This window comes from Pyrus communis, chromosome 14 (assembly GCF_041283825.1).
Source record: "Pyrus communis isolate YQ-2024b chromosome 14, ASM4128382v1, whole genome shotgun sequence".
Taxonomy (NCBI): Eukaryota; Viridiplantae; Streptophyta; class Magnoliopsida; order Rosales; family Rosaceae; genus Pyrus; species Pyrus communis.
The window spans coordinates 15,963,563-15,975,856 of record NC_142578.1 but is presented as its reverse complement, the minus strand read 5'-3'; the positions used below and the strand labels follow the sequence as shown (position 1 = coordinate 15,975,856).

General features: G+C 38.4%; 1 protein-coding gene across 1 annotated transcript in view; it reads right to left on the bottom strand.

The window, feature by feature from the left end:
• LOC148691293 (uncharacterized) overlaps positions 1 to 12,294 on the bottom strand; it is a 175,108-nt gene that overhangs the window by 148,014 nt on the left and 14,800 nt on the right. The window contains exon 2 of the mRNA XM_088683978.1: positions 390 to 907. Coding sequence (XP_088540104.1) covers positions 390 to 907 — 518 coding nt within the window. The remainder of the gene's footprint in view (positions 1 to 389; positions 908 to 12,294) is intronic.

The following is a 12,294-nucleotide window of genomic DNA, read 5'->3' as shown; positions in this document are numbered from 1 at the left end:
GGCCTAAATCCTCCTTGTTGGGCAGCTTGTTGTGGCTCCCTCCATTTGAAGTTTGGATGGTCCCTCCATCCGGCATTGTAAGTGTTCGAGTATGGGTTGTTTTGATTTTGTCCTTGGAAACCAATTGCATTGGCAGATTCCCACCCACCATTCTCGATTAGTTGAGGGCATTTGTCGGATGGATGCCCTTGAATTGAGCACACGCCACAAACTTGGTGTTCTTGTGCTTTTGGACCAATCACAACCTGAGAAACAAGAGAAGTAAGATTAGCAAGTTGTGATTGAATTTCAGAAATAGCACTCACCTCATTTACACTTTGTTGCCGTGGGGCTTCCCTTTGGCCCACTCCTTCATATTGTTGAGCGTTGAGCGCTCGGTTGGCTATGAGAATCTTGGCATCCCTTGGTGTTTTGTCCACCAATGCTCCTCCCGCTGATGCATCAACCATTTGACGTTCGATAGGAAGGAGGCCCTCATAGAAATATTGAAGGAGAAGTTCCTCCTTCATTTGATGTTGGGGACATGAAGCTACAAGGCCCTTGAAGCGCTCATAATAAGCCGGGAATGTCTCACCATGATTTTGTTGAATACCACTAATTTTCTTCCGTAGGAGAATCACTCTCGAAGTAGGGAAGAATTTCTCCAAGAAAGCACGCTTCATACTCTCCCACGAAGTCACAGTTCCCGGGGCTAGTTCGTAGAGCCAATCTTTGGCCTTGTCCATAAGTGAAAATGGAAAGGCCTTCATCTTCAGTATACTCCCATCCACATTGACGGGGGTCATGCTCGAACAAACCACCTCGAACTCCTTCAAGTGTTTGTTGGGGTCTTCCATAGACAAGCCATGGAACTTCGGAATATGGTGTAACAAACTGGATTTGAGTTCAAATTCCTCAGTCTTCCCCTCTGCGGCCGTGGGGTATTGGATACAAAGAGGCAATGCATTATCCAAACCCGAGGCCGAAAGCTCCTTGATGGTTCTATTATCTGCTGCCATGGCTTGTTCTTCTTCAAAAATCTGATCCGTGGGCTTTTCTTCTACACCTACTTCGTCTTCTTCAAGCCCAGGTTATGGTGGAGGTTGTGGTGGCTCTTGTTGACTCCTCGTTCTCCTCAAAGTGCGTTCAAAATCACCGTCAAAGTCGGAGATGTTCTCTATAATAGGCCGAGAGCGACGAGTCATACACAGTACCTAAAAAACAAGGAAACAAACAAACTAAGAATCTGAAATAAGAATGCACGAAAAACTAAAAAAAATATAAAAATAAAGACAAAGGATTAGCAAAGTTGCTAATCCCCGGCAACGGCGCCAAAATTTGATGCGAGATTTACTTGACACTCAAATTAAACCCTCGTTTGACAATTGTAGTAGAATGGATAAGTGAGGGATCGTTCTAGACCGGGGATTAGGAGGGCTTGCTAAAACCTTCTAAATTGACTTAACAACATAAAAACTAAATTAAAATACTCTTAACAAGACTACTATGACTCATAATGGCTTTGAAAAACTCAAATTGTCTAAAACAATCAAATTGACTTAAATAGAAGCTAGAACTTGATTTAGACGAATTTGCAATTGTTTATGACTCCAAAAGCTTAAAGATACACAAATAAAACAAATACGAATGATTACGACTTAACAAAATAGGGGGGGGAATTGTGGTTGGACGATATTAAATTAAAAAGACAGAATATAATTAAAGGCAAAATGTAAATATGAATGTGATAAAAATATGGATGATGGAATAGCCAAGGGGTTCTTCTCCACACATGTTACACTTGCAAACAAAATTGATTCTCAGTTGGTCTTTCGATAAGTTGTGAAACTCAATGCTCCAAGTTAATTAGATCCGCTTAGATTAACTTTCAGATTTCCCTAAATTCGTTGGATTGAATGGAATACGCATTACAACCAAATTATTCTTAATCAAAGTCCCTAACTATGGAATACGCATGATAGAGACATTCAACAAAGAGCATTAAGTTCAACGGAAATCATAAACATCGACGAGGCATTCGTTACTATGGAATACGCATGAAACTTATGCCAAGAATTCGTTTAACGCGATTGTTTATAAGCAACCTCCACTACTTGTGAATATAAGTTCATAGCGATTAGGTGAAATTCACTTATATTCTAGCGTCATATTTACGCATGAAAATTAAGCTTGCAATCTCAATGAACATACATAAATAAGTTATCAATCAAACAGTTAAACGAATTGAATCCACAACTTATGAAATTCCAACCAAACGTAATCAATTCAAATTGCAAATATAAACATAGTTTCGAATCACCCCCTAGCTAAAGGGGGTTTAGTTCCTCATAACTTTGAAATCAAAGAAACACCTAAACATTCCAACAACTCAAACGTGAATTGTATGAACGTTTAGGCACTCTTTTCTTCCCTTCTCATACGTACAAAACAAAGAGAATTAAATTTAAACTTTGAAATCAAAGAAACACCCAAACATTCCAACAACTCAAACTTGAATTGTATGAACGTTTAGGCACTCTTCTCTTCCTCTTCGTTGTGTCACAAGGTCTAAGGAGATGTTAAGGGCTTTAGGTGTATGTGGAATGGAGTAGGGAGTGGTTGGAGATGGAAGAGTGAAGAGAAAATATGCAGAAAATGAAGTGGGACTCACGGCAATGGAATGGGTTTGTTGCTTGGTGTTTGTAACTGAAAATGTGTATGGAAGAGTAAGTCTATGAATTGAGGTGTGGATGCTTATTTATAGGTGAAGAGGAGGGAACATGACAACTAGGAACTTGGTGGAAATCTGAAAATGGTGATGGGAGATGCATGTGGCTGTTTTATGCATGTGCTTAAAGGGTGGTGAATGCATATGCTTTGACAGAAATGAAAGGGATAATGCACGGTTTTGAGAGGTTTTCTGGTGGTTGTGAGGTGGATGAATGATTAAAATCTTGTAAGGGTGGAAATGCATGTGGAATGGATGTGAAATCTGCCAAAATGCATGTGAAAGGAATGCTGGAAATGCATGTGAATGTAGGCCACGGCAAAGGGTGTTGTTTGTGGAATGATGGCAGGTTGTGTATGTGTTTGGGAAGAGAATAAATGTATGATGGTGGCTGAATGATTAAAGGGAATGAATGGGAGTGACACTAGGTTGATTATGCATGTGGAAATGCTGGAATTATCAATGGTTATGCACGGCAAAGGTTGGAAAAACTGATTATGGATGCATGTGTTGAATGATTTCTTGGTGAGGGATGTGGAGTGGTTGAATGTGGTGCAATGATAATGTTTTGTGGCTGAATTGGTGGTGGAATTATGATGGGAATGCTTGTAGGGTTGATATGCATGTGAATTAGGTTGGAAAGAGGTGGAAATGGAATGTTATGCAATGATAATGTCTTGTAAAGATACTAATAAATAATGCATGTAGGGTTAGGAAATAAAATCATAACTTAAAGGGGGATGATTAAAGGGTGTTGAAAGGTTTTGCATGGCTTTGAAGTGATTGTGGATTGGGCTAGAGTTTAAGTACATGAAATGGACCCAAATTGCTCCCCCTTGCATGGCAAGGAATGGTGTTTGTGTTAAGCCCAAGGCAAGGTGAATGTAATTGGGTTAGGGCCATTGTTTTGTGTCTTCAAGTGCATACAAGGCCTTCAAATTCGTCCATCCTCTTGGCTCCATGGATAAGCTATCCAATCCATGCCCAAAAATGCTCCAAATGGCCTCAAAATGCACTTTCTTGCTCCCTAGGCCCTTAGAACCTAAAAACACACAAAAGAAGCATAAAGGACTAAAATAACGAGAGAAACATAACGTAAATGCACGAGAACAAGCCATTTAAGTCGCATGAATATGCTCCTATCAGAGTGCATGTGGATTAAAGCTTTGTATGAATGCATGTGGCTGAAATGGTAAAGGATGATTATGGTTGCATGTGGGTGGAAATGCATGTGGATTAAAGAGAGAGAATGTGGTGTAATGATGAAGTGGAATAAGTGCATGTGGATGTGGCTGATTTGATTTATGGAAGATGCATGTGGATTAAAGATGAGTGAAGGATTATGGGTGCATGTGGATGAATGTGCATGTGCAAGGTTGTTGTTGTGATAAGTGATAAGTGATAAGTGTATGATATGATATGTGATGAATGATAAGTGGTGAATGATATGATAAGTGGTGAATGATAAGTGATGAATGATAAGTGGTGAATGATATGTGGAAGTGTTTAAGATAGGGAACAAAGCCCTTCCTTGCATGGCAAGGAAGGGAGACACAAGGAAACATACGATAATGTCCTAAGGTTGCAAGGAATGTTGTTTTTGTGTTCTAAAATGCGTAGGAGTCTTCAATCATGCTCAAACATGAGGTCTTTTAGGATTTAACTTTCCTACTTCAAGTCTTCAATTTCGTCCATCCTCTTGGCTCCAAGCATATGATATCCATTCCAATCTTTAATTTGCTCCAAAAGGCACCAAAAGGCATCCTTTTGCATACCTTGCCCTTAGAACCTACAAACACACGAAAATAGCTTAAAGTACTAAAATAACTAAAGAAACATAACGTAAATGCACGAGAACAAGCCATTTAAGTCGCATGAATATGCTCCTATCAAATACCCCCACACTTATCTTTTGCTAGTCCTCGAGCAAAACAAAACAAAAGAAACCAAAAACAAAACGACACTGAACAAGAAAAACACAACCTAAACCTTCCAACAATCGTCTCAAGGATTTCCAATGCACATGACAAGTTAAAAATCATTAGTCCCATAGATTTTAGTCATCTTCACACTTAAGTACATTCTTAATCATAGTCACCACATATTATTTCACAATTAAGCATTTAAAACCATGTTTTGAATGTAGTAACATGCCTTAGAGAATTTGCTCAAATCCTTACAAGATATGCACTCGTTTTTCACACAGATTTTTTGACTACACTCCCTACACTAGGTATATGTGAGAAGATTGATGTAAACATGTAGACGAACACTCACATATGTTATAACAAGGAAAGCATTTTCTGGAATTATTAACATGTGTATATAAGATCTCATGAATGGAATGCCACTACTTAGATGCGAGAACCAGTGACACCATATGCTCATACCAAGTTCAAACTCCACAAATTGAAACACATAACACTCAAGATAGAAGTCACGGGTTGTAATGGGGCTTGGGGTGTGTGGCTAACAAAGAAGGGATATGGAAAACAAAGGTTCTTAAAGAAATAGCGAGCAAAGCATTTGAATCATCTTAGAATTCACTTTTGAATGAAAACTCAACTTTTGATCAAAAAGGGATAACAAGCTCTTTCTTTTCTTTTCTGTTTTTCTTTCTCATATGTTTTTCACAATTTTTTTCTTTTCTTTTTCTTTTTCTTTTTCTTTTGATTCTCAAAACATACATATAAACGTAAGAACAAACTTTTACTCCCCCACACTCATTTTCTTGCATAATGTAACTCAAAAGGAATTCATTTAAGTCATGCTCACTATACTTTAAGAACAAGGGTATAGGAAAGTCCTACTCTAGGCTAGGTAAGGGGTGATGTGGTTAGCAAAGAAAATAGGCTAAACGAGGCTCAACGGGGTTAAAACTTACAACAAATACGAAATATGGGAAGTAAGGCTATTTGGCTGTGGTGGCAACTACACAACTTCATCTTGATATATGTTATGCAATTCAATGTCATGCTTTGAATGAAACGGATATAAGTTCTAGCATTTAGTTCTATCATGATACAATTGCATTCTAAGTAGCAACCAAGCAAGGAATAATGAGATCATGCAACAACTTTAGAAAACAAAGAATCACAGAAAATAACTCTCCAAAGAAGGTAATGGCTCGAGTTTCACAGGGTTGTAGCGTTTGTTTGAGTTCCTTCCTTCAAGCATGTTACAAAAACGAATTTTTCTTTTATGACTGCATGTGAAGTCATACATTATAACCATAACCAAGCATATACCAAGAGTAAATCAAACTTTTCTCTATGTTTATAACTCTTTTTAACCGTCATGCAATTACAAACCAAATCCTTATCATTGTGTTGGAAGGTACCCTAAGACACAAACACACAAAATCGACTCAAAACACTCTTTTTAGGCTTTTCAAAACATGTTTTTTTTTTCAAATTTTTATGTGATTTTCGGATTTATAAAAACAAAACATATTAAAACACTCTAAAACATCTTAAAAACATCTTAAAACAGCAAGGAACAACATTTGAAGTTATGGGTGATAAAATCCCACGAATTTGCATCAAATATACTTAGTTACCCCCCCCCCCCCCCACACTTAAATCAAACATTGTCCTCAATGTTTTAAGCATAGATTCACACAAAACATAAGTAAACACACAAAAAGCACTTAAGCATACTAAACATGGCAGAATGTAATTAACAAAGAGAAGAGTTTAGGGACGCAAATCTTGTTATGGAGTGTAAATTCCCTCTTCTCCTTGGTGATTGCATTGAGGCTTTGATCTTTGTGATTCCACAGGCTTACTCTTGAACTGGTTTCCGCCCATCATTGATTTTCCTTTGTGCTACTCTTGAACTGGGCAGCAGGATTCTTTTGGTCTCCCCCGAAGGTCTGAGCTTACTCCTTTGGTCTGTTTCTTTGTTCAATCTTTCCAATTCGTATTGAAAAGGGTTGGAGGATAACTCAACCTATGCTTGTCTCCACATGCTTCAATGTATCATTTTCACTTGCCTTACTCGCTCCCCTTTGCAGAAGTGGTCCCTTTTCTGGTAGTGTATCAACCATTGAAGATGACTACTCGAGAGCAACGCTAGGTAAGCAATCAGGAATAGATTCCAGGCAGTTGGCTCCAACTCGGAAGACTGACTCCAAGTGCAGGCTAATTGCTTCTTTTACTTTGCCATGCGAGTAAGAACAAGGACAAAGAAAAAGACAGGGAAAGAGCATGATATGAGATACTTTTGCTTTTGACCTTGATGATATGAGATACCTTTGCTTTTGAAGAAGCGGTGAATGAATCAGCACACTTCAATCCGCCGTTTCCTCCTGGGTCATCTGTACTCCAGGCATCTGGTATCATCTTTGGGGAAGAAGAAAGAATTGAGTATTTCGAAAGGCTTTGCTGGGAGTGCGCCCTCAGAGGTGAGGGAGAGTTGGGCATTTTCTTCAGGTTTGCCTTGCCATAAAAGACGAAGGTCGACATATATAGAGATAATATCAAGTGGTGGTACTGTTCTTTTACCCTTGTCGACAAATGTCTCTTCGATATCAGAACGACGCCTCTTCGATTTCTGAGCAGGCGCCCCTTCGATTTCTGAACGACACCCCTTCGCTTTCTGAACGACACGTGGTAGTGCAGATGCGGCTCCTTTTGACAAAGCTGCACGCGTTTTCTGAAAAGCAGAGAAAGCGTCGCCGAACTTTGCGCTTGTCGGCTAAAGACGTGTAGTTGCGATGATGGCCTCCACGTGTTTTCAGCTTTGTCAGAAATCTTTTGACAAAGTTGAACGCGTTTTCTGAAAAGCCGAGAAAGCGTCGCCTAACTTACGCCGGAAATTCCGGCTTTTTGAATCGGTGGACGCGTCACCTTGGCTTTTTTATAGAGCTATCGATCACCACAACAAACACACTCTGAAGATTTCCTATTCTTGAAAATCGACTCCGGCCCTTTGAGAATTAACTCTATCCGCCCCTTCTCTTTGAACACTTTTGAAAAATGGCAAACCCATCGAACCTTAGCTTAGAATTGAGTCTCAGCAGTGATACGGGCGCGCCGCGTCAAGGTAACGTATGGCGCCCTTCTTTTTTATCTTCTAACGGTCTTCTTACAGGTGAAGATGATAGGAGCATATTTAGGCGACTTACTTAGCTTGTTTTCGTGCATTTATATTGTTAATTCATAGTTGTTTTAGTAGTTTAAGCCATTTTCGTGTGTTTTTAGGTTCATATGGCTAAGGAAGCAAAAAGATGCATTTTGGAGCATTTTGGAGCAAAATTGGACTTGGAATGGATAGCTTATGTTTGGAGCAAAAGGAATGGACGAAATTGAAGGATTCCTAATCCATTGCAGCCACATGCACATTCAATCATTCACACCAAAACCTTGCACATGCTTTCCCATTTCATTATTCATTCACTTTGCAGCCACCATTCACTCTTTAATCCACATGCATTCATCATCATTCACCCTAGCTTTAATTCACATGCAAACACATTCATTTTCAGCACCAAACACCATCATTGACATGCACTCCCATTTTCTCCCAAAACATTTCCACATGCATATGATCATTCACCACACCTTGCAGCCACATGCATTCCCCTTTTATATTTCCAACCCACATGCACTTCCCCCTTTATCATTTCAGCACATGCACTTCCCACTTCATCATTTCAGCGACCAAACATCCACATGCATTCATCCTAGCTGTTTTGCACATGCATTCACTTAACCTAGCTGTCATGTTCCCTCTCCCATCCATTCATCTCCCTATAAAAACCATACACACCTCAATTCATTCTCACACACTCATTCATACACATTTTCAGTCACAAACACTTCCATTCCATTGTACATACCACCAACACTTCCCCCTTTGTGCCGTGAGTTTCCCTTACAATCCAAACACCATCCTCCTTCCATTTTCACCACTCCCCAAACCATTCACACCATCAAACTATCCCTAGACCTTGTGCTACAACGAAGAGGAAGAGAAGAGTGCCTAAACGTTCATACAATTCAAGTTTGAGTTGTTGGAATGTTTAGGTGTTTCTTTGATTTCAATGTTTAATTTCAATACTCTTTGTTTTGTACGAATGAGGAATGGAAGAGAAGAGTGCCTAAATGTTCATACAATTCAAGTTTGAGTTGTTGGAATGTTTAGGTGTTTCTTTGATTCTCTTTGTTTTGTACCATGAGGAACTAAAACTCCCCTTTAGCTAGGGGGTGATTCGATTATATGTTTATGCTTGCATTTTGATTTGATTACTTCTAATTGCGTTTTATAAGTTGTGGATTCAATTTGTTTAACCGTTTGATTGATAACTTATTTATGTATGTTTATTAAGAATGCGCGCTTAATTTTCATGCATGAATATGACGCTAGAATATAAGTGAGTTTCACCTAATCGTTATGAACTTATATTCACAAGTAGTGGAGGTTGCTTATAAACAATCGCGTTAAACGAATTCTTGGCATAAGTTTCATGCGTATTCCATAGTTACGAATGCCTCATCAATACTTATAATTTTCATGATGCTTAATGATCTTTGATTGTATCTTTATTGTGCTGTTCACGTAAAGGACTTTTGGAGAATGTTGTGGATTGCGTTGCGCTAACCCATCCAATTCATTAACTTAAGGAGAACTTGACGGTTAATTTAAGTGGACCTAATTAACCCGGGGTGTTGAGTTTCATGGTTTATTGAAATGCAATTGGAAATCATTTTATTATGCAAGTGTAACATATGTGAAGATGAACCCCTTAGCTAGCATTCATCCATTTCAATTCCATTCATTCTATTTCAATTTCATATTTACTTTCTGTCTAGTTTATTAACTTGTTTATGTTTTCATGTTTAATTTAACTTGTTATTCAATTATGTTAAACATGTGGAACTAATTTCTTTTTTTAGTTAGAGGCGAATTTGAAGCCATTTACATATGTTGGTTATGATTTGATTTACTCCAGTTATGAATTCATGAACTTTAGATGTGGGTTACTTTTCTGTTTCGATTAAGAACTTGTTTATGTATGTGGGTTGAGGGTCGACACTTAATTTGCATGCCTAAACTTGATGCTAGGATATAAGGGAATTTCACCTAATCGTTATGAACTTATATTCATGAGTAGTAAAGATCGCTAGTCACGATTGTGTTTAGTAAACCCTAGGCTGGATTAACATGCGTATTCCATAGTTATGAATGCCTAGTCGATGTTTATGATTTCCGTTGAACTTAATGATCTTTGTTGAATGTCTCTATCATGCGTATTCCATGTTAGAGACTTTGATTAGGAATAATTTGGTTGTAATGCGTATCCCATTCAATCCAATGAATCTAGGGAAATCTGAAAGTTAATTTAAGCGGACCTAATTAACTTGGAGCATTGTCATTCATCATTTGTTGAAGTCATAACTGGGAGTCAAATTATATGCTTATGTTCATGTGTGGATAAGGAACCCTCTAACTAGTTTTTCATCATTCTATTCCATCAATTTCGTTTGTACAATCTGTTTTGTTTCCAAGTTTCTATTTTAGTTTAATTTCATCCAAAACCAATCCACCATTTATTTTAAAGTGTTAGATTAGTTAGAAATACATTTAGTTTATGTCTATGAGTGTTTTGATTCATTTTATTTCCCAATTTCGTCCAAATTCACCAAAGTGCTCAAAACTGCCCAGAAAGTGATTTTAAGGCAGTTTTGAGTGTTTTGGGTGATGTTTGAGTCTTTTGGTTTGTTTTAGTGTTTTAAAATTTAGTTTTGCATTCTTTGAGTCTAGTATAGTGTTTCATATTGTTATTTTACGTTTTTGAGTCAAATCCAAGTGGTTAAAATACCTCCTAATCCCCGGTCTAGAACGATCCCTACTTATACATATACTACAATTTGACGAAAAGAGGGTTTAATTTGTGTGCGTATAATTCTCGCATCAGAAGACTCCGTGATGCAGGACGCCACAACAGCTACAATAGTAGCTAGGAACCTCCTCACTCCAAAAGATAGTAGGCTGCTGTCAGGACGGTCCGATGAGTTGGCCGTTCAAAAGTCCCTCGCACTTAGTGTTCAGTGTGCGAGCTCTGTGTCCAACATGGGCCAACGCCTGCTTGCTCGGTCCCGCCAAGTGGAATCATTGATGGCAGAGGTGGAAAGTCTTAAGCAAGAGATCCAGCAGCTTAAGTACGAGAATAGAAGTTTGTATGTGCTTGCAAATAACTATTCGTCGGGCATGAAGAGGAAGCTTGATGAGCTGCAAGAATCTGAGGGTCGAATTCAAAGTGACCGTCAAAGGTTTGCGGCTTATCTCCAGAGGCACCTTTTTCCTGGGTCATCCAGCGTTTGGCCAAGTATTGAGGCCTGGAATGCTCTAGCTCCGATGCCTCCCGCTCCGATGCTTCCCGCTTCTATGCCTTCCGCTTCTATACCTTCCGCTTCGATGCCTCCCGCTTCTATGCCTTCCGCTTCTATGCCTTCCGCTCCGACGCCTCATCGTGGGGCTTCACGTAAACAACCTCTGTGAAGGCTCCATCTTTCTCCATGTTTAGTAATTTTTTTTTTATTTTTTTTATTTTTTTTTTTTATTTTTTATTTTTTTTTATATAACAAATCAAACGGCATGGAATTGGTCCTTGAATGGAAGGTGATACTTGAAATGAACCGGCATTGGTTTGAATTCTAGTGTAGGTGCCTGATTCATAAAAAACAACAAGTTAGTATAAAATGTAATGGAATTTGGAAAAGATGACTTACTTGTTTTGTCCGACAAGAACTCAATGACAAACACCACTTCTTTGAAAGTTTCAGGGATATTGGACTTGGCCAGATTGCATGTGATGGTTATGACTTGTCCAATGTCATCAAATTCAACTTCATTGGTGATAGGAGTATATTCATGCGACTTAAATGGCTTGTTCTCGTGCATTTACGTTATGTTTCTTTAGTTATTTTAGTACTTTAAGCTATTTTCGTGTGTTTGTAGGTCCAAAGGGCTAAAGGAGCAAAAAGATGCATTTTGGAGATTTTTGGAGCACTTTTGGGCTAAGGATGGATAGCTTATGCTTGGAGCCAAAGTGTTGGACGAAATTGAAGACCTAATTGGAGCCAAAGTGTTGGACCCTTGTTCTCTTTAGTTTTAGGACATTTAAACCTTTCCTAATCCCAATCATGCCATGCATAACACACATCCATTCTAACACATTGTCATTGCACATGCATTTCCTTCATTAATTAACCCACATGCTCCCATTACTTATCATAACCACATATCATATCACTTATCACTTATCACTTATCATCATCACTTTATCATATCACTTATCACTTATCACTTATCATAACCACTTATCACATCATAACCATATATCATATCACTTATCACTTATCATCATCACTTTAGCTTTAATTCACATGCACATTCACTCACCACAAACATTTCACATGCTTTCCTATTCAATTAAATCAGCCACATGCATTCATCATCATAACCTAGCTGTCATTCCACTTCATTGCACATGCTTCTTCAAATAAATCAGATTTCCATCATATTCACATGCATTCCATCTTTTAATTTAATCACATGCACATTCACCTTGCTTTGCAGAA